Below are 20,199 nucleotides of genomic sequence, written 5' to 3'. Positions count from 1 at the left end.
TGTACCACTCAACATGGGTAGGAAATAATTTCTCATGTTAAGATTCAAGCAAGTCACTCTTTCAAATCTTTGCACATTTTCAGTTAGATAACCTTTAAATGTTCTCTTAGGAATATATAAGTTGTGTAACCTTTGTTGCTAGGGGTAAGTAGATACAGCTTTCTAGCCACGTTTCTGTGATCTATGGAGTCTAAAGATGTCATTTTGTCCTTCAGGTATAATTAGGTCTCACGACACACATGTAACTTTCATTATCACACAATTTAAATTAATGCTACAGGATTGCCTCTAAGGAATTAGCTGCAATTAGAACAAGCAACGTCAATTTGCAATGCCAAATCCTACTAAAAATACCATAGGCAATTGACAGTTTTCTGACCAATTTAATTTTCACCTGCATAAAAATGCTTCAGTAATTTCTTGGCACCACTTCAGTCAGTAAAAAAGGTTGAGCCTTGTCTCAACATTTACACAAAATCTAGAGATTTATCTTTAAAAATACCACTAGCTTAATAAACTTTACTCAGCATTTAATTTTATAGTGAGGCACGTTAGCAAAAGAGATTAGCATTAATGTCTGGATGGAGCTCAAAGTTCAAGGTTGAGAAGTACCAGCATAAGACGTTAATGCAGCTCATGTAACAGAACAACTTTAGCTGCTTAATGAGTTGCAAAACAGCTGATGGTATAATAGTCAAAGAAGCTCGATTGTTTATTTTTGAATGTTAGCCTCATCATTCCAGCTACCACTTCATCACCCCATCCTCAACCTATATATAGGTTGGACATACCAACTACTTGTTCAGTGCAACACAACACACAATATGTCAGCACTGCAAGGCAGTTTTGCTCATGTAAATCATTGCACTGAAGATAAACTTTATGGAAAATGTAGCCACAAGGACATTCTGTTATAGGCTGAAGCTGCACTGTTTTATATGTTCTGCCTCTAGGACTGCACTGTGAAAGCAGAGAATTTGATGTCTGCTGTAGAATTTCAAAGTCCAAGAATCTCAGTTTTCCTAAGAAAACGTGGAAGCGACGTCTTCATGAAGCACATCCTCTAAGATGCCATGACCATGTTTGCCAATTAATATACAAAATAATTAAAATTATATTTTTCTACTGGGCTGCGCCAAGTCTTACGCAGCCTGGACAACATACTAGAATGACAAATACCTACAATGCAGAGAACTAGAAAAGTAACTTCCACCTGAATGCACACAAGGGCCTTTGTGCATTTAAGTGTCAATCTAAACTGTTGCCTATCCAGTTCTGATCTCAAATCTAGTCCTGAATTGGTTGTATATTCACAACTACCTCATAGAAGTTACAAAGGACCACGATCTTCCTTAACCTGAAAAAGGGGTGTTTGTTTTGATATGCTATATGTTAGGAAAATCACTGAAGCCAATAACTCAGCCAAATATATAAAAAATGGCTTGTACTTTATTGTAAAAGTTAATGAAACAAAGTAGCATGACTACATTCAAATCCTGTGGGTTTCTGATCATGTGAACTAATAAACATTCCTGCTGTGTTTGTAAGAATGTTTGTTTGGTTCCTAAACCTTTCAGAATGAACGAAGTGCTTAGAAGGGGGAGAATTAACCACTCTGCTGTATTATGGAAGAACTGCAAGCAGATAATGTTGCAAAAATTAGCTTTGGGCAGCTAACGTTCCTTATGCTTTGCATTTATTAAATTACTTCACAAAATATTTTAAAAAGGCAATTTGCGGCCTTAAAATGTACACTGGCTATGAACCAGGTGCATACATGCATTGGGGCTCCTTCAAACATATGTGCAGCTACAAACCTCCAATTGGGTTTTAAACTGCCCAGGTTTAAGAGGTGATCTGTTACTTGGATGGGGCCTTTGCAAAAAAAGAAAATGGTCCAATGAACCCTAACGTACACAAAAAAATCACTTTTGTACAGTGAGTTGCCTCTTTGGCTTAAAATGAATTTGACCTGTGTGTGCCTCTAAGGCTGAAAACCTGAGTAAGCATAACTTTAGTAGTTGACTCCCACTGATAGGCACAAAGTGTAAGCACCCAAAAAGAGAAAGTGTGTGAGAGAGAAAGAGAGAAGGCAGCGCTAAGGAACGCCATGCTTTTATTCAAAATATGTTGGCAAACCCAGAAGTTTCTGTATGAACGTGAATTTTCATTTTTTCTGTTCAACTGCTGAAATGAAAAGCAGGCAGATTCGCAAAAGAAAAAAGAAGATATTTGTGACCTTAGGAGTACTGAACATTCTTTTAATCCCACATGCAGCTTGGACCCAGAGCTACTATCTTATGTATTCTAAAAGGAAAAAAAATCTAAATGGGAGTAAATGCTTCCCATTCTTAATAGAAGTGATTTATATCCATAATAAGGGTTAACAATCCTAGTGCCATAAATGTAACACATTAGAGTTGAATTGTCCCCCCCCCACTTCTTCTCATACTTGCGCAATTGCCAGCAAATAAATTTGCTTTAAAAAGTGTGGGGGTGGGGCGTAACAAAGGAAATTACTAAAGGAAGAGTAATTGGGGCATGGTGGGGAGAAATCTACTACACAAGGAGACACAACATGTATGCACAGGAAATGCAGCCAGTCGGCAAATCTAAAGTTAAGCATATTTAAAACCCATTAAAATCAATGGGATTTTAGAACTATGGTTATTTAGAGAAATCATTGAAAATTCAAGGGAGGAATGGAGACTGCATGGCTCTCTAGATGTTATTGGTCTGCAATTCCCAGCATCCCTCACCACTGACTGTACTGGCTAGGGCTGATAGGAGTTGCAGTCCCACAACCTCTGGAGGGTCACACTTTCCTAAGGGAACTACATGCTATCCTTATGGTTTCTACTGGTGTTGCTCCCATCTTTAAGGATCCATTTCTGCTGCCTAATTGTAGAACTTCAGTAACGAAAACAGTAAAATACAGATGTCTGCACATATCATGATTTGTGTATTGACACCTCAGATTTTACTTTCACTGGGTTGTGCAGTGTGTGCTAAATCAAGAATTGGGGCCTTAGTCAGATCCCAATGATAGTTCTTTCAGACATGAGATTAGGCACATCTTAAAAGCTGAGATTTTTGTGACATTCAGTGAGCCAGACTACCATGGTGGGCTTTGTTACAGAAAGATCTTTTACAAGTCAGCTTACCATGACTGAGGAAGCCAAAACTCTCTGCTTCCAAGACCATTAAAACTACAGTAGTAAATTCATTATAACCTTCATAATGATGCTGTAATAAGTGCACTTACAGCAGCACTTTATTTTACACCACTGTAGTAGAGGCTAAATCGCTTCAGCATTCCTTTGATAGTATGTCTGCATATTTATGTCTGCTTCCAATTATCAATGAAGGATTAATATGGGGTATAATTTAATCTCTGCTAGCAAAAATCTTTATTTTACAGGACATTAAAAAAGTGCTAAGTTTTATAGAGTTGCCGCTATGACCATCATAAAATAAAGACTTTGCATGAAATACCCTACTCTATATCTGCTTTAATTTATCTTAAGGAGAAGTTTCTATTGTTAGATCTTGTTCTAGCTTTGTATAGTAAAGCAATTAGCTTGTGGGCAAAAACTTTCTCGAGAGGTAACATGCTCTCATTAGGGTATGAAACCAAAGCAAATCGGCGCAAGTTATCATGATTTACTGTTTTAAGTGGAAGCAACTCCAGAAAAACAGACAATATTTTTATATTTTGCAAAGGCTGGAACACTGTAGTATCCTCCTCTACGAGGCAGTGCAAGCATGAAGAACTGGTATGTATAACAAAAACAGGGCTCTCAATAACTTAAGATGTTAATGGGCCACTTATTAGCATATGCCTGTAGTTCCTTAAGAGTAATGTCTATGGCTGTTGCTTTAGTGCACTCCATCTCCTTCTCTTTCAACTATCAGTTGATGATGGTTCTTCGGCTTTGTAACCAAGTGTCGTGTAATACCCAGTGCCCCTCCTTTTAAAAAGCGTACAAAATTGTCTCCAACCAGCGGACCTACTGCAAAAAGATTAGGCTCCTTTGTGCACTCATAGGTATATGGGTCGATTTCAATAGGGTTACCCTTGCACGTAATTGGTTCATCTGGATGATGGCCTATACCCTGGCCTTGGTCCTTTAGGAAGCATAGGTTAGGATGAGAACCTATTAATACTAAGGCTACAGAGAACTTTAAGATCTTCTTCAATCCAGAGGCACTCTGAAGGACACACTTCATATCTGGCTGAAATGAAACTACTCGATGTTCAGGAAAACTGGTATAAGCAGGATGCAAATTATAGTCCGTAGTAACTGACTGAGTACACATCATATGGTAGACCTTATGGTATTCTGGGTAAAGCTTTTTAGGCAACTGTTTGAAAATTAAACTTGGGTCGGTAACCCTCCTTCGGAATGCATGGATTACAGGGATGTTATTGTTATAAGCGCACAGAACTGCATCAGCTGCTGTGAGTCCACCACCTATGATCAAGACAGGGTCTGCTTTCACACGTAATATTCCTTTGTCTATGGTAGCTCCAAAATCAGATATGGAATGGAGCACAAAAGGGAAGTCTTCTCCTTCAACTTGGAGTCGGCCAGGAGCATCAAAAGTTCCAGTGGCAAGAGCCACATTCTCAGCAAACAAACAGAATGGCACCTGAGAGCCATCTGCTGCCCTCTGATAACCTCTGATCTCCCAGTTTCTCTTTATCAGTGCAGTCTGCCCACCTTGCTCTTCCAGTTGCAAATGTTGTGGCAAAACATCTGCACTCACTTGGATTTCATCTTCATGGTCCTGCTCTCTATAAAGCCTTGATACAGATGTTATATAGGTGTTTTCTCTGAAGTTCTTCTGTAAGCCCATGACTTTAACATAGTGCTTGTAGTAGCTGGCAATTTCTTCTGGCAGAACTCTGTCACACTTTATATTTCTGAAACAAGATCAGAACTCTGGTTATTCATTTAATTTTCACATTCATTACAGAAGCATCTCCCTCAGCTCAAATGTGGCTATACTGGCACTTTCAGGGCACATTCTTAAGAAAGGAGTTTCAGCTTTTGTCATTAGAACGACACACTTTTTCTTTATTCCTTGAAACTTATTATTTATACATTAAAACATTTGTATCCTGCCCTATATCACTAGGATCTCAGGGCGGCATACAGGTAAAATCAGAACAACGTAAACAGAAATACACACAGCGAAAAAGTATTAATTGTTAACAAATTAAAACTAACTTATTAAAGCAATACAAAACAATAAAAACTATGTGTGACTATGGAGAATTTAGCCATCAAAAACTTTGATAAAGAGCCAGTTGGGCCTCCACATCTGGAGTCCCACAACAGAGAAAGCACTCTCCCATGTCCCATCATAATGTATGACTCGCGTTGGTGGGATGCAGAGGACAACTCCTCCAATAGATCTCAAATCTCAGGCAGGCATATATAGGGAGGCGCGTTCCTTCAGGTACGGAGGTCCCAAGCCGTTTAGGGCTTTAAAAAGTCATTGCCAACATCTTGAATTTCAACCAGAAACATAACCAGCCAATGCAGTTCTTTTAAACTGGTGTTATATGGTATTTATAGGATGTTCTGGTGAATAGTCTAGGTGCTGCATTTTGCACAAGCTGCAACTTCTGAGTAATCTTCAAGGGCAGCCCCACGTAGAGTGCATTGCAGTAGTCTAATCAGGAAGTTACCAGCGCATGGATTACTGTGGCTAGGTTGTCCCTGTCCAGGAAAGGCTGTACCTGGCGAATCAGCTGAAGCTGACCCCAAGTACTCCGGGCCTCCGAGTCCACCTGGGCCTCAAGTGACAAGGAGGGAACCAGGAGTACTCCCAAGCTACGCACCTGCTCCTTCAGAGGGAGTGCAACCTCATCCAGAACATGTTGCTTACCCAATTCTGAGACTCGGGAACCACCAATCCACAGAACTTCCATCTGATCAGGATTCAGCTTCAGTTTATTAGCCCTCATCCAGCCCATTACAGCCTCCAGGCACTGGTCCAGCACCTTCACCGCCCCAGCTGACTCCACAACAAGAAGTAGAGCTGAGTATCATCAACATACTGATGGCACCAAACCCCAAATGACCTCTCCCAGCAGCTTCATATAGATATTGAACAGCATGGAGGATAGAATAGAGCCCTGTGGCACCCCACAGCTTAATAATCATGGGATGGAACAGGAATCCCCCAATATCACTCTCTGGAATTGGCCCTGCAAGTAGGACTGAAATCACTGTAACACGGTGCCTCCTACTCCAATCTTGCAGTCGGTCCATCCAGTAAGATACTATGATCAATGGTATCAAAAGCCACTGAGAGATCCAGGAAGATCAACAGGGTAGCATCCCTGTCTTTCACCCAGAGTAGGTCGTTGCTAAGAGCAACCAAGGCTGTTTCAGTGCTGTGCCCTGGCCTGAAAACGGACTGAAATGGGTCCAGATAATCAGTTTCCTCGAAGAATGTCTGAAGCTGCCCAGCCACATGTTCAAGCACCTTGCCCAAAAAGGGGATATTTGTGATAGGGCGGTAGTTCTCCCAATCCCATACCTCTGGGTCCAAGGAGGTCCTCTTCAGGAGAGGGTGCACTACAGCCTCTTTCAAGGCAGCAGGTGCCACCCCCTGACAGAGTGAGGCATTTACCACCCCCTGGACCCACCCAATCAATCCATCTCTGCTGGATTGTATTAGCCAAGATGGGTAAGGGTCAAGCTTACATGTGTTGGGATGGACTGATTCAACCATCTTGTCCACATTATCAGGCTGAACAACTGAAACTGATCCCAGGAAACATGACCAGACAGGGCACTGGATATCTTCCCTGGCTCTTTGATAACTTTGGCATCAAGTTCTGAGTGAATACAAGCAACTTTCTCCTTGAAGTGCCGAGTGAATTTATTACAGCATATGACTGAGGGTTCCAACCCGTTTCTCTGAGCCCGAGCCTCGTCCCAACAGACTCTTCACCACTTGGAACAGTTCTGCTCGGCAGCATTTTGAGGATGAAACAGAAGAGGCATAATAAAATGGGTTTGTTTGCCATCCCCCCTGCTGAATAATAGGCACAATGAAGAATCTTCCCAAAACTTCCGTTGTACTCACTCCAAGACCTGCGCCACCTGCATTCTGGCCATCATCCGGCCTGTTTCATTGCCCGTACATCTTCTGGAAAGCAAGGGGAATTATGGGCTCCACAGCACCGGAGTGTTTGCACTATTTATACTGGGTTAGAAATATTTCAGTTTACAACTGTTAAGGCTTATAAAAATGAGCCTTTTGTAATGAAAGAGCAAAGTTCTGAATAAGATTAATTTAACAGTAGCTCCCATTGATAAAGCTTTACTATTTCAAAGCAGTCTTGAAAATACCGTGTTGGGCAATGGTCTGGCTTAACCCAGGGACCCACTCTTGCTGGAATATAACCTACTACCAAATGTAATCGCTGACCAATGTTTCAGATATTAGACAGTAGCTATCAAGGCACGAGATGGACTTTTCAAGGAAGACGTGGACAATTGCAAAGAATGGCTCAAACTCCTTCCTAAACTTTCAGTTTATGAGTACATCGCCTCACCCCATCTCATAGAGAAATAAAATAGGACTTCTATCACCACCCCTCAAATTAGAGTGCACAACTTTTTTTTGGTCCTGAGGATCAGGTTCTGGCATGTGTGCACACACACACACACACTGCTAAGGTGTGGGGAAGGCTGCTTTGGAAGTCTTCCTCTCCCAGTGACCCCAAAAGGTATCACAGTAGCTATGATGCTGGCCACTAGCCTCCTCCTCGCCTGGTAACCCTGAGGCATGGCTGCTTTCAACAAGAACACCAGTTATTATCAGTAATAATGCCATCATGCTTTAAATCAGTGGGCACTTGTTCCTTTGTTAAGCATTCTCTTCATATAGTCTTCTATTTTCTCATCTTGAAGAGGCACCAAAAAGCTGTTTCATTCTCTAGGTATTCTTAGAGACCCTATTGCTAGTTCCCAATGTAAGTGTATACATTTTCTTTCAATTTCTAAAATGTATGTTAATATTTGTGCAATATTATTATTTGAGCCCTAACTATATATTATTGTGGCTGCAAACTGCTCGGTGTGTTAATTGATATTTTAAAAATATTAGCGTAAATGTGATGATAATTAAACAGTAATGAACACAACAGCAATTCCAAACAGGGATGGTTTCATCCAGAATGTTTCAATTCTAGCAGAAAATCCGAGACTTTAAATTTTAAGGCCGGAGATACATAAATTTTAAATAAACTTTCATACTAGCAGAAAACCCGAGACTTTAAGGCTGCAGATAAATAAATTTTAAATGAATTTTCACATTATCTGTAAGCTTATTTGTGAATAATACTCATTAACATAAGAAGAATCCAGTAGAAGCAATTACATTGCCATCTGTGCAAGATCACTTAGTATGATGCTTTATGTAACTTACATTTTCAGATAAAGTTTAAAAGTTACAAAAGCATACCTATAATAGTTTGAATCAAGACATTTTTGATACGGGATTTCCAAAATGGGCATTTCCAATTTCTAAAGAATAAAAAAGCGAGTGGACAACAGTTGAACCTGAGAAGTTTATAGGAGTTGATTGACAAGATTACAACTGTTAATATTTAAAAAGGGATAAAGAAACAAGCTTGTCATTTTTAAGCAGCCGCTCTCCTTCTAAAAGCATACATTTAATGATTAAAGAAAAAGGTATCCAAAAAGCATCAAGTTGCTGAATTGATTCAACAATTGTCAGAAGCACTTAGTCTAGCTCATTTTCGCCCAGGTTTAAGTTGATCACTGAATTCTGCAGAGCAGAGGTCAATGTGAAGACTAGGTGAACTTTTCAAACGGGCAGGGAAGCATTTGGTGGCTGGTCTCCTGTGTCCTGTTTTTTCATCAGCACTTTGCCTCCCACCAGCTTTGAAAGATACATGCTTGATTATCTCATTTATGAGAGCCAATGTGGTGTAGTGGCTAAAGTGTTGGACTGGGAGTCGGGAGACCCGGGTTCTAATCCCCACTCAGCCATGGAAACCCACTAGGTGACTTTGGGCCAGTCACACATTCTCAGCCCAACCCACCTCACAGGGTTGTTGTTGTGAGGAGGAGGATTATGTACACCGCCTTGGGTTCCTTGGAGGAAAAAAGTTGGGTTATAAATGCAATAATAAATAAATAAAATAAATGAATGAATGAATTAAACTCGCCTGCATAATTTTGTAACTTTTGTAAACCGCCCAGAGAGCTTCGACTATGGGGAGGTATATAAATGTAATAAATAAATAATAAACCAAATTATTTATACAATAAACCAAAGCTCAAGTGTCACTAAAGTGGCCATTGTTCATATGAGGTTAACATTATTTAATTACCTATCCAACAGCCTATTGTGTTTTGAGAAATACATCACAGAAAACATAGAAGTTTGACTTCTCCATCTACTGACAGTAGCATTTTCCCCATATCAATCACTTTAAAAATGTTATTGTCCTCACCTTCGCTTCGTAGCAGCCCAGTCTTTAAATGTGTATCCAGGTAATTCCATCCAGTCTCCAAAGCTAATGGTCAGCATAGAACCTTCCATAGACTTTAAAAAATAAAATCATGACAGGATAATATATTCAAAATATTGCTTAAGGTTATCTCATTCCATTTATTCATATCCAGTAACAAATTAAAAAAACAACACAAAATTAAATTGTGAAGATTTAATTGTGAGGAACAAGAAATTGGAAAAATAATAATACCACATATCATTATCTCCTTGCCAACCTATATGCTAAATTATCTACCTGGTGGAAGGCTTCCATATGGTGGCTCTCCTTATTGCATCTGTAATGTCTGGGCATTTCTTGCCATGCGGATCTTTAGGACAGAATGGAGTTTCTACATCTACAATCTGTTGCTGGTAGGGGAACTCTCCAGAGGATCTACATAGCAAGCTGCACTAGACATTACCGACCCAGAGGGTGGGGGGGAATCACTACTAGGAATCCTCCTGCTAGAATTTGATGATGGCCTGTTGCTCAGCTTTAAGCTCCCTCATGTTTCTAGCCATTCTTCAGCCATTTTACCAACTACTCAGTCCCTGCACAATATCTTCAACTGATTGTGCAAGGTGATAGAGGTTTCCAGAAAAAGGGTTTTAGGCTCCAACAGCAGGTTGTGGTAAATGCTCTGTGCTTCATAATCAACAGCTATTGGTCCAAATAACCAAGTCACTAATAACTTCATTATCAGGATGTGCCTAAGAGCGGTTTATTATTATTTTTAAAAAACACTCCTGTAGAAAATTTAACATGAGAAAAGTAACGCATATCTATTTCCTAGAAAAAGCAAGCTCAAAAAGCCAAGCCTCTGAAAGAGTACAGAGTACAAAACAGCCATGCAATATGTCTCACTACATTTTCAAGTTTTTTTTTAAATGGTCTATTCACTGAAAATATTAGACACTCCACATGATACAGCCCCCAAATATGAACCTCCCCAAATGGGTACACACCACAGGAGTTGCAACCAATCAGGAACCCTGTATGTGTAACCTGAAGTTCTCTGATCAAAACCGATTCTAAGTAGCAGAAATGAAAGTTTGCTCACATGCCAAGCCCCACCGTGTGGTCCTTTGCCAAGCACTATGTGAGGGATATAATGATGAGGTTCCAGTTTCCAGTGAAGAACAGGTGGATAGTTAAACCCGAAGTCTGCATCAGGATGAAGCAGTGTGTCAAAGAGGACTGCAACAGGATTTGAAGATCGTCCTTCTAGGCCTTCGGCCAAGTACTCTAAGTCCTGAATTGAAAAGACAGATTTAAATGGCCATGCAACTTTCCCCCAGAATGCAAAATGTCTAAGTAACACAGCTTTCACTTCCCTTGCTCATCAGTCTCTCTGCCTCCAAATTACGTATATGACTCTCATCACAACTTCCCTACACGTTCTTATCAGGATGATTGGGTAGTGCCTTGCTTCTCTCTCTCTTTGTACTGAGTGAACAACTGTCTGAGGCCAAGGTGGGCAACTTTGGGGTCTCCAGGGGCTACTTTCCACCCTCCTGGACCCCCATGTGGGCAGCACTCCCACCCAAATTTGCCAGCACATTGGCGGCAGCAAAAAAGAAGAAGAAAAGCCCTGTAGACTGCTGCCAAATTTCAGCAGCAAATCATTACAAAGACTTTATCAGGGACAGTTGTCTTGTTTTAAAGCGAAATTTGCCCCTTTTAAGCCTCTGTAGCAATTTTCCACTGAAATTCAGCAGTAAACTGCCTATTACTTTGCCACTGTGCTGGCCTATTTCAACAGTGCAGCACTGAGGGCTGCACTAGAGTGAGGGTGAGGGGCATGCAGCCCACATGTTGCCTACCCCTGGGTCTAAGGATATAGGATTGACCAGCTTGTTTCTCAGCTTCACCAGCTCCTGTCAGGAGATGTCCCAACCTTGCACTAGTTCTTGACTGGTTTTTACCTCCCGCCTTTCCTGACTGCAATGGACACAAACCAACTTCATTGCGTCAGTAAGACTTCCAGGTCATTCTTGGGAACTATTTTAATGGAATCAAGATTTTAGCTATATTCTATGTGAGGGATAGATACATCTTGCTCAAACGTGATGGTTGGGCAGCCTTTTAGCAGTAGCTTTGGGAAGGTCTCATGTTGTATTTAGTGGGACCCATGATACCCAAAACCACTTTTAGTGGTAAGCTCATCTCTTTATCATATCACTGACAAGATAGTATAATATAGTGGTCTTCAACTGGTCCAGACCTGAGACCCACCTCGGTCTCCCAACCTGTAACATGGGATCCACTTTCACAATTTCACAATCGCCCAACATGGTGGCAACAGCCTTGCCATGACCCATCTGGACTGATTTTACGACCCACTTTTGGGGCACGACCCACCAGTTGAAAACCACTGACATAATACATCCCACTAGCTTAAATCACTGTACAAATCATTTAAACAAAATCATGGAGCATAATAAGCACATAATGTTGTTGCTGTGGCTGAGTGGTGGACTAGAAACCCATTGGGGTCTCCCTGTGCAGGTTTGAATCCTGCTGGTTATGTGATTCAGAGAGTTTTACCACCCAGAGTACTTTGTATAAAGTTGGGTTATGAATTGAATAAATAATAAATAAATTAGCCATGATGCCTAAAACTGGACCTCTGTTTTCAGAGATAGTATATTTCTCAATGCCAGGTTTTGGGGGACAAATATCAGAGGAGGCCATTATGCTCTGTGCTGGTAGGCCAGTGCTGAAGACAAATTGCCAGTCTAGATGGATCTTTGGGCAGTTCGTATGTTTTTAATAAATAGGGTTTCATTAAAACATAACTGGCACTTTGCATCCCCAAGTCCTACTTTACACTTACAAAAAAGGGAGGAAAGAATCATATCCTGCTTCTACCATGTTTTTTACCAGAAAAATGAATATAAGGTTTTTCAGGGTGAGTACATAATGTACTTTTCTCCCAATTCTGACATACAGCTAAACAGATAATTTCATAAGTAAGAAGATCAAATGTTTTGCCTGTTTTTGATTGGTGAACATATTAAGAAAGTGTATATAAGGTTAGTAGGACTTACCTGATCAACAAGAGAAAGATGACTAGCTTCTTTTAATTTATTATGCAAAATAGGATTTGGATGTTCTGCTTTAGGAGACAAATATGGCCTATATCCTGACAGCATGTAAGAGAGGCAAATTCCTGAAGGTCCGTTACCTGTTTTGTTTTGTTTTTTTAAAAAAAATCACAAAAGGTTTACTAATGCTTAAAATTACATTTCATAATCTAGCCCAAAATAATGGCCGTCATCAAGCCAAAATTAAGCACTTTAAAGCCCTATTGAGAATTAAGTAAATACATTTCCTTCCCCTTGAAAACATTGGGATTTAATAATATTTAACTTTGGTTTTCTAACTGTTAGAGTATGCCTAATATATTTGCAGTTATATCCTAGAATAGTCTTTGCCAAATATATTGGCTGGGTTCTAATCACTGAATTATATTTGCCAATAAAATACTACCTACTTTTAATCAATACCAATAATGATCAGTTCATTGCTTGCTAAATATTTGAACAGTGCTAGGAGAAGAAAACAAAATTTCCTAGACCACACATATTTTGACTAGATGGTTAGGAAAAGTTTGACTTTTGTCGCTAGATAGGAACAAGAAGTGTGTGTGTGTGTGTGTGTGTGTTTTTACAGATTTTGTAACAAGAATAAAAAAGCTATGGTTACAGTATATACAGAATTAGGTTCTATTTTACCACAGAATATAGCTTTTATTCTTTTGTATTTAATTATTAATTGGCAATTAATGTGATTCTTAGGCAGTATGCAGCAGGACCACTCCACCTTCATTGCTTCCACTGTGCCCACTGCTTGTGCAACACGGCGTTTGTGCTTCTTAAAAATAACCCTGGAAATGAGAGGAAACACTTGTTTCCAGATTGGTACAGGTCAATGGAGCTCCTTTCTACAAGCTCCACTGCCCTGCCCTATTATTTTTAGGATTATTTTTAGAACTGCAAAAGCCCTCTTGCGCAAGTGGTGGGTCCCGCGATCACACGGCACACTAGGATACTACCCATTGTTTTGAACTTGTAATTTAATTTTAAAAACTGTGTTACTAATTATTATGTGTTGGACCCAGTTATCAGAGTTTCACTCATGCTGGGGGCAGGGAGTCTGTCTTCACTATTCTGTCACCCTTTGCCTCCTAAAAATCTGCTCTGAAAGGTCGGGGAACCCCGTGGAACAGCAAGAGAAGCAATGCAGGAAGTAGGTGGAATTGGCAAATATCATCTTCCACCTTTTCCTCCAGCAGGGTGTCTATATTTTGTTCGTTCAAAATTATTGTTTATAACCAATGGCCTTTACAATATAAACACAGAAAACATATTTGTAAAACAGGGTGTCTATAATGGATACTAGTGCCTTCTATAAAATTGCCAGCCCATTCCTAGAGATGTCTGGTCTGGCCATGACACATGCCTTAGTTACATCCTGTCTAGATTACTGTAATGCGTTCTATGTGGGACTGCCTTTGTAGAGTGTTCGGAAACTTCAGCTGGTTCAAAGAGCTGCAGCCAGACTGGGACAGGTTACAAGGAGCATACAACTCCCCTGTTACAACAGCTCCACTGGCTTCTGGTCTGTTTCCAGGCACAATTCAAAATGCTGGTTATGACCTACAAAGCCCTATACAGCTCGGGTCCAGGTTATCCGGAAAAACATATTCTCCCTTATGAGCCTGCCCGTGCCCTTAGATCTTCGGAGGGGGGGCTGCTCTTGGTCCCAACATCATCACAGGCACGTCTGGTGGGATGCGGGAGAAGGCCTTCTCAGTGGCTGTTCCAAGGCTCTGGAACTCCCTTCTCAGGGAGGGTAGGACTGGCTGCCTCCTTGCTATGTTTCCAGAGGCAGGCAAAACCCTTTTTGTTCCAGCAGGCCTTTGGGAATAATCTGGTTTTCATTTTGCTTTTCATTTTTTAAAAAACTGTTTTAATATTGCAGCTTGTTTAATTATATTTTTAACTTTTGTATACTTCTATTTACATGTTTTAATTGTATATGTTTTAATTTTGTAAAGCCAACTTGAGTCCCAGGATTGACGAAAAAGGTGGGATACAAAATAAATATAATAAATAAATAATATAATAGCCAAACTGGATCCAATGCAGTGTTCCTTCCTCCCTCCCCGAACTAGGTGAGTTATTGTAAATGATCACCTGCTCCTTCCCAAGCTGATGGATGTGACCAAGTTGCACATTATGGGTAGACATACCCCAAGTAGCTATATTTGGCAAGAAGGAGGTACAATTTAGCAATTCCTAATTACTATAGAACATCATTTCCCAAATTGCTTGGAGTAAACTATTATAGTTCAAATATCCTTTTAAACAGTATTTAATCATAGTATACCAGTATAATAGGATAATAAGGACTGTCAGTTAACAATTGTATCACAATTTAATAAGCAGTTTAACATAGGGTAGTGTTTTCAAATGTCTACTACTACATTTTAAATAGATGTAATATTTCGGATACTTAATCATATGAGTGCTGAATTTTGCTGAAAATAACTCACCTATTACTACCACTGGCAAAGTCAGTGGTGGGTCCACAGATAGAGTGTTTTCTTCTAGTAAGGGCATTGTTTTAACATTTGTCCCAAGGTTGTCACCAAAATACTGCACTAAGGAATTCAAAAAGTGTCCTTCAGTTTCAGGGCTACAGTAGTTTCTGTTTAAAGGGAAATAAATCAGTTCACCATTATAATACACTCTTACTAAAATTAACCTAATGTCAAGTCATTGCCTTGAAGATATATAAACACAGAAAATCTGTCAACATTAAATAAAAATGCACACTAATTAGTCAATGGACAGCTTTTCTTAAATGGATACGGGTAGTTTTCAGTGATGCACAGATTTCTTCAGCTATAAATTGCCTGATCTCATTTCCAAAATTAATGAGTACCAGGTCATACATCTAAGTATCTATGAATCTGATAAATATCTGCAGGACTTGGAGGATAGGTAGGTTGTAAATTAAAGAAACTATGTATGTGGCTTGTTCTTCTGTGAACGGAAGGGTTCCTTCCATTTGCAAAAGTGTCTTTGATCCAGCATGGGAGGGGGCACCGAGGACTGAAAATTGCCATCCGTCTTATACCAGCGAAAGCCACGACCTCTGTAGTATCAAATACCCTTCTGCAAATAGAAGGAGTCTTTCTGTTTGCAGAAGAGCAAGTCAGGATCCACTCACAGCCTTTTGATCCAAGCCAAAGGAGTTATGAATCAGATAATATGAATTCATTTCAAAATACTACAGGGATTAATCTCTTAAAAGAGCAAGCCATTGCATCATCTGAGTGCAATGCAAACACTTTTTCAGGAACGTGCGTTTAGATGTACTGTTCTCCCTCCCTCCTCCTTCAGCCCAGGAATCAGCCAGCTCTGGGCCAAGTCCACCTACATGCTAATGTTAAGTACACATTTCTAATTCTAGGGCTGCCTTTGCATAGCCCTTGAATCAGAACATATCATCCTCCAGAACTGTCCATTGTCTTCTCCTGGGTATCAATTCAAGCATCCTGTCCCAGAATGTAGTTGCTTGCTTCTCTGCCACCCAAAATCACACAGGTGTGATTCAAGCATAAAACACATTCATCTGCAACTAAATGCACAGATGAAATTTAGGAGCAAGTTTAGGTCAACTAAGGAGGTGCATAGATGTACATGTGAACATACTAACATACATGGTGAAAATAATAGAAACCATATTGAAACTCTTGCTATACTATTAAGCATTAAGTCACAAAAAACTTGAAAAAATGTACTAAACTATTTATTGCAAAATACTTCTCAGTACAACTATTCATCCTACTTTCATTTTCTTTTGGGGGAAATGATTTTGCACAGACTCGCACATGTCTAGAGCAGTTGGATTTAACTAAAATAAGAGGAAAGTGCCAATAGACCAGTTGTTCTCTACCAAAATAATGCTACTTTCTCTTGTTTATTTCTCACATCCTCTCAAACTGCATCTGTGCATTTTCTCCAGGATTCGGACACCAAACACTGATAATTATGGTCCCTGATTACTAAAATCGTCTTTTAGAATGCAAGTACTCATCTTCACAAAAAAGGTACCCTCAGTGAATACTTGAAACTTAAGACACTGAAGCAATTAGAATGAAGTGTGTCTGACTATAAACCAAGGCAAGGTGGGGAGTTTTGTATAATTTTCTTCCATTCTATAGAGTTTTACATTAACAAGCCAAAGAAAAAGATAAGCAAGTATTTATGAACTTCTTGAAGGTAGCTGTTTGGCCACTATGGACAACAGGATATAGGGCTAGATGGGCCTGATCCAGCAGGGCTCTTCTTATGTTCTTTTTATTAACATCAGCATTTTAAAATCCAGCATTAACATTGGGTTGGATCCAGTCCTAATCATATTTTGTGTAGACCCATTGAAATCAATGGACCTTAAGTCAGTCATGACTGACTTAACACCTAGTGATTTTAATGGCTCTGCTTGAAGTATGACTAAATCTGGATCTAACCCACTTTGTCTACATTACACCATTCTCTATTACCAGTTAACATGTATCTTCATAACTCTAAAGGAAATGTATAAATAATATATATGGCAAGTAACACATTTGTTTAACAGTTTGTTAAGTACAATTGCCTATTCCAAGATGTTTGTTAGAGTGAGATAGCATTAACAAATATGCCGGCACTGAGTTTACACTAAATGACAGCAGCCATTATAGCAGAGGCAAAACTGCAAAGGCTTCACTGGATCTCACAATAGAAATGATTGTATATTCATATTAGGTGCTACCAGCTACTAAAAATGACATCTGGAAGATTCCTAAAAACTTGTCCAAACTCAGTAAGACATGTTGGGAGATCTAAGGATGCATCTAACTCTACTATTATTTAGCCACCACTTTTACATTTCCACAGGTAAGGATAGTACTGGGAAATTAAAAGAAGAAAAGAAAATTGACGAACAGTTACTACATTATGTCTAAAAATCACATAGTACATTATACCATGTACCAACACCAAACTGGAATGACAGCTTATATCTTAGAAGACAGAAAGAGGATTCAAGATTATCTTGCCAAACACACAACTACCAATCAACTATATGTTACACTTTTAAGGCTAGTCTTAAAAGTGTAACATGTGCAAATGACATTTTAACTCCGTGCATCATACAATCAACCTACTGAGATTGGCCATCAATCCCTACCATTGGCAGATTCAGTGGCAAATATACATTTGCTGTTGCATAATGTATGAAACTGTCCTTTGGTTTAGAAATTAGTTTAGTTCCATTAAGTTGTACTTATTTTCATTTTGCTGTCATGTCAAGTGGACACCATAATACTGCATACCAGAATACTTGCCACAACTCTACACAGACACAAAACTCAAGAGACAGAAATAATTATAGTAGCATGGGTTTGATGAATGAGGACTGTGAAGCACTTAAAACCACCACAGACTTCTGTCAGTACGAGTAAAATTTGGTGCTAAGACCAAATATCCTGTACGTCAAGCATCCCTGATAAACGCTGGGCATTTTCCTGAAGACTTTCTCTCCTACCATTTTATCCCATTATAGAAAATAAAACATGGCTTTGTTATCTTTTGTCCACTTCCCACACCAAGAGTCTACAAATTCAGCCTTTAAATGCAGTAATGAATCAAGATGCAACCTAGGAAAGGGTCAGAACTATCCCCCCCCATCCCCTCCAACATTAAAAACACCCGTTATTAATAACAGGGGTGTTTTTAATGTTGGAGGGGATGGGGGGGAATAGTCTGAGTACCTAGTCCATATATATATGCTGTCCCTTGGTTCATGAGGCTTCAACCTTGAAGCTAAGCAGATCTGGGTGGTCAAGTGCCTGGATGACAGCAGACCACTCCCATCTTCAGAATTTTCAGGAGAATTTTGAAATTTCAGAAAATAATTTTCTGGCGTGAAGTAGGCTGTAGTCTATGAAAGCGTATGCCATGATAAATATGTTAAGATGCTGCAAGTCTCTGATTAGGGAAGAAGGGATAGAAATATAATTCATAAAAATCATGACACCCACCCATATACATAATCTGTATGTATGATACAGATGATTTGTATGTGTCTAATATATGCATATATTGTGACACACATATAACATAAGAAGAGTAATGCTGGATCAGACTGAGGATCCATCTAGTTCAGCACTCTGTTCACACAGTGGCCAACCAGCTGTCGACCAGGGACCAACAAAGCAGGACATGGTGCAGGAGCACCCTCCCACCCATATTGCCCAGCAACTAGTTTATACAGGCTTACTGCCTGATACTGAGCACAACGCCATCAGGGTAAGTGGCCATTGATAGCACATAGCCATGAGGGTTAGTGGCCATTGATAGCCTTCTCCTCCAGGAATTTATCCAACCCCCTTTTACACCCATCCTAATTGGTGGCCATCACCACATCTTGTGGTAGTGAATCCCATAGTTTAACTATGCAATGTGTGAAGAAGTACTTCCTTTTATCTGTCCTGAATCCCTGAACCCCAACCAGTCAGCTTCACCAGATGACCCTGAATTCTAGTATTATGAGAGGGAGAAAAAATGTCTCCGGGAGATCCAAATAAGGTTGTCATAAATCTTTTAAATGTTAATATATACATGTACATCTGGGCCATTAGGAAATCCATCGCAGGCTATCATTAACAGAAACGTAACGTTTCAGAAGATGGCAATTCTGTGCGCGCGCGTGTATAGGCATGGGGGATTGCTGCTTCCCCCCACCCCGCTCCGCCTGTCCTGAATCGTCCCGGCAACCACCCACCCCGTTTACACACGACCGCGTCTTTCCCCTCGGTTTCCTCTCGCACCACAATACTCGCCACCCAGGTCTCTCTCGCGTGCGCGCCCGGCCGGCCGCCGTGCTCGACTTCCTTCCCTCCTCTAACGCCGGCCGGCAGCCGGCCACACACGACGCCGGCCTCGGCGCGGCGGATTCTCGCATCCCATCAGCTGGGGGGCTCCTGCGGCCGGAGGAGCGGGAAGAGGAGGAGGAGCCGGAAGGGAGAAGGATGGAGGCTGCCGTCGCCGCCAGCCGCTGCGTCTCCTCCTCCTCCCCCCCCCCGCCATCCCCATCCCGCTTTTGACCCACAAACCCATTTTCCCCCGGCCGGCCTCGCATAAAGCGGGAACCAAAACGAGGCTGTCGTTAAGTTACCTGAAGTGACTGGCCAGGGAGCAGCGGCAGCACCAAACCGTCATGAGGGATTAAGGGGGAGGCGGCAGCAGTAGGTCACCAGGCGGCATCGAGAGATGGAGGAATTGCTGCTGTTGCCGCCGCTCTCCTTTCTTCTTCTGCCGCCAGCGGCGCCGCCGCCGCCGCACTGGGGGCCGCTGTCGGCCGGGTCTTTCTCCTCTCTCCCGCCTTCTTGCTTCACACGAGGCACTAGGCCAGCCGCACGGGAGGGAGGAGCCTCGCTTGGCACCGGCAACGGCGGGGAGGAGAGGGAGGAAGGGAGACGGGCTTGGTGGGGCGGCGCGCCGCCTCCGCCGCCGCCTCAGGCGGTGGCGCGGTCATCGCCCTCAGCCTACAGTAAGGGCGGGAAGGGTCGTGTTACTCCACACGGTCACCCG

The 20,199-nt window shown here is 41.0% G+C and overlaps 1 protein-coding gene across 1 annotated transcript; it reads right to left on the bottom strand.

Moving 5' to 3' along the window:
* Positions 1–3,477: 3,477 nt before the first annotated feature.
* On the bottom strand, positions 3,478–19,827 carry OSGIN2 (oxidative stress induced growth inhibitor family member 2). The gene is made up of 6 exons (XM_063130918.1): positions 19,784–19,827; positions 15,111–15,265; positions 12,601–12,737; positions 10,611–10,802; positions 9,509–9,600; positions 3,478–4,927 (listed from the first exon to the last, which is right to left on the bottom strand). The coding sequence occupies exons 1-6, from the start codon at positions 19,825–19,827 to the stop codon at positions 3,880–3,882; spliced, it is 1,668 nt and encodes a 555-aa protein (XP_062986988.1). The 3' UTR covers positions 3,478–3,879.
* Between the last annotated feature and the right edge of the window lie 372 nt (positions 19,828–20,199).

Source organism: Elgaria multicarinata, chromosome 7 (assembly GCF_023053635.1).
Source record: "Elgaria multicarinata webbii isolate HBS135686 ecotype San Diego chromosome 7, rElgMul1.1.pri, whole genome shotgun sequence".
NCBI classification, from domain to species: domain Eukaryota; kingdom Metazoa; phylum Chordata; class Lepidosauria; order Squamata; family Anguidae; genus Elgaria; species Elgaria multicarinata.
The sequence above is the reverse complement of the archived record's forward strand: the minus strand, read 5'-3'. Positions and strand labels throughout refer to the sequence as shown.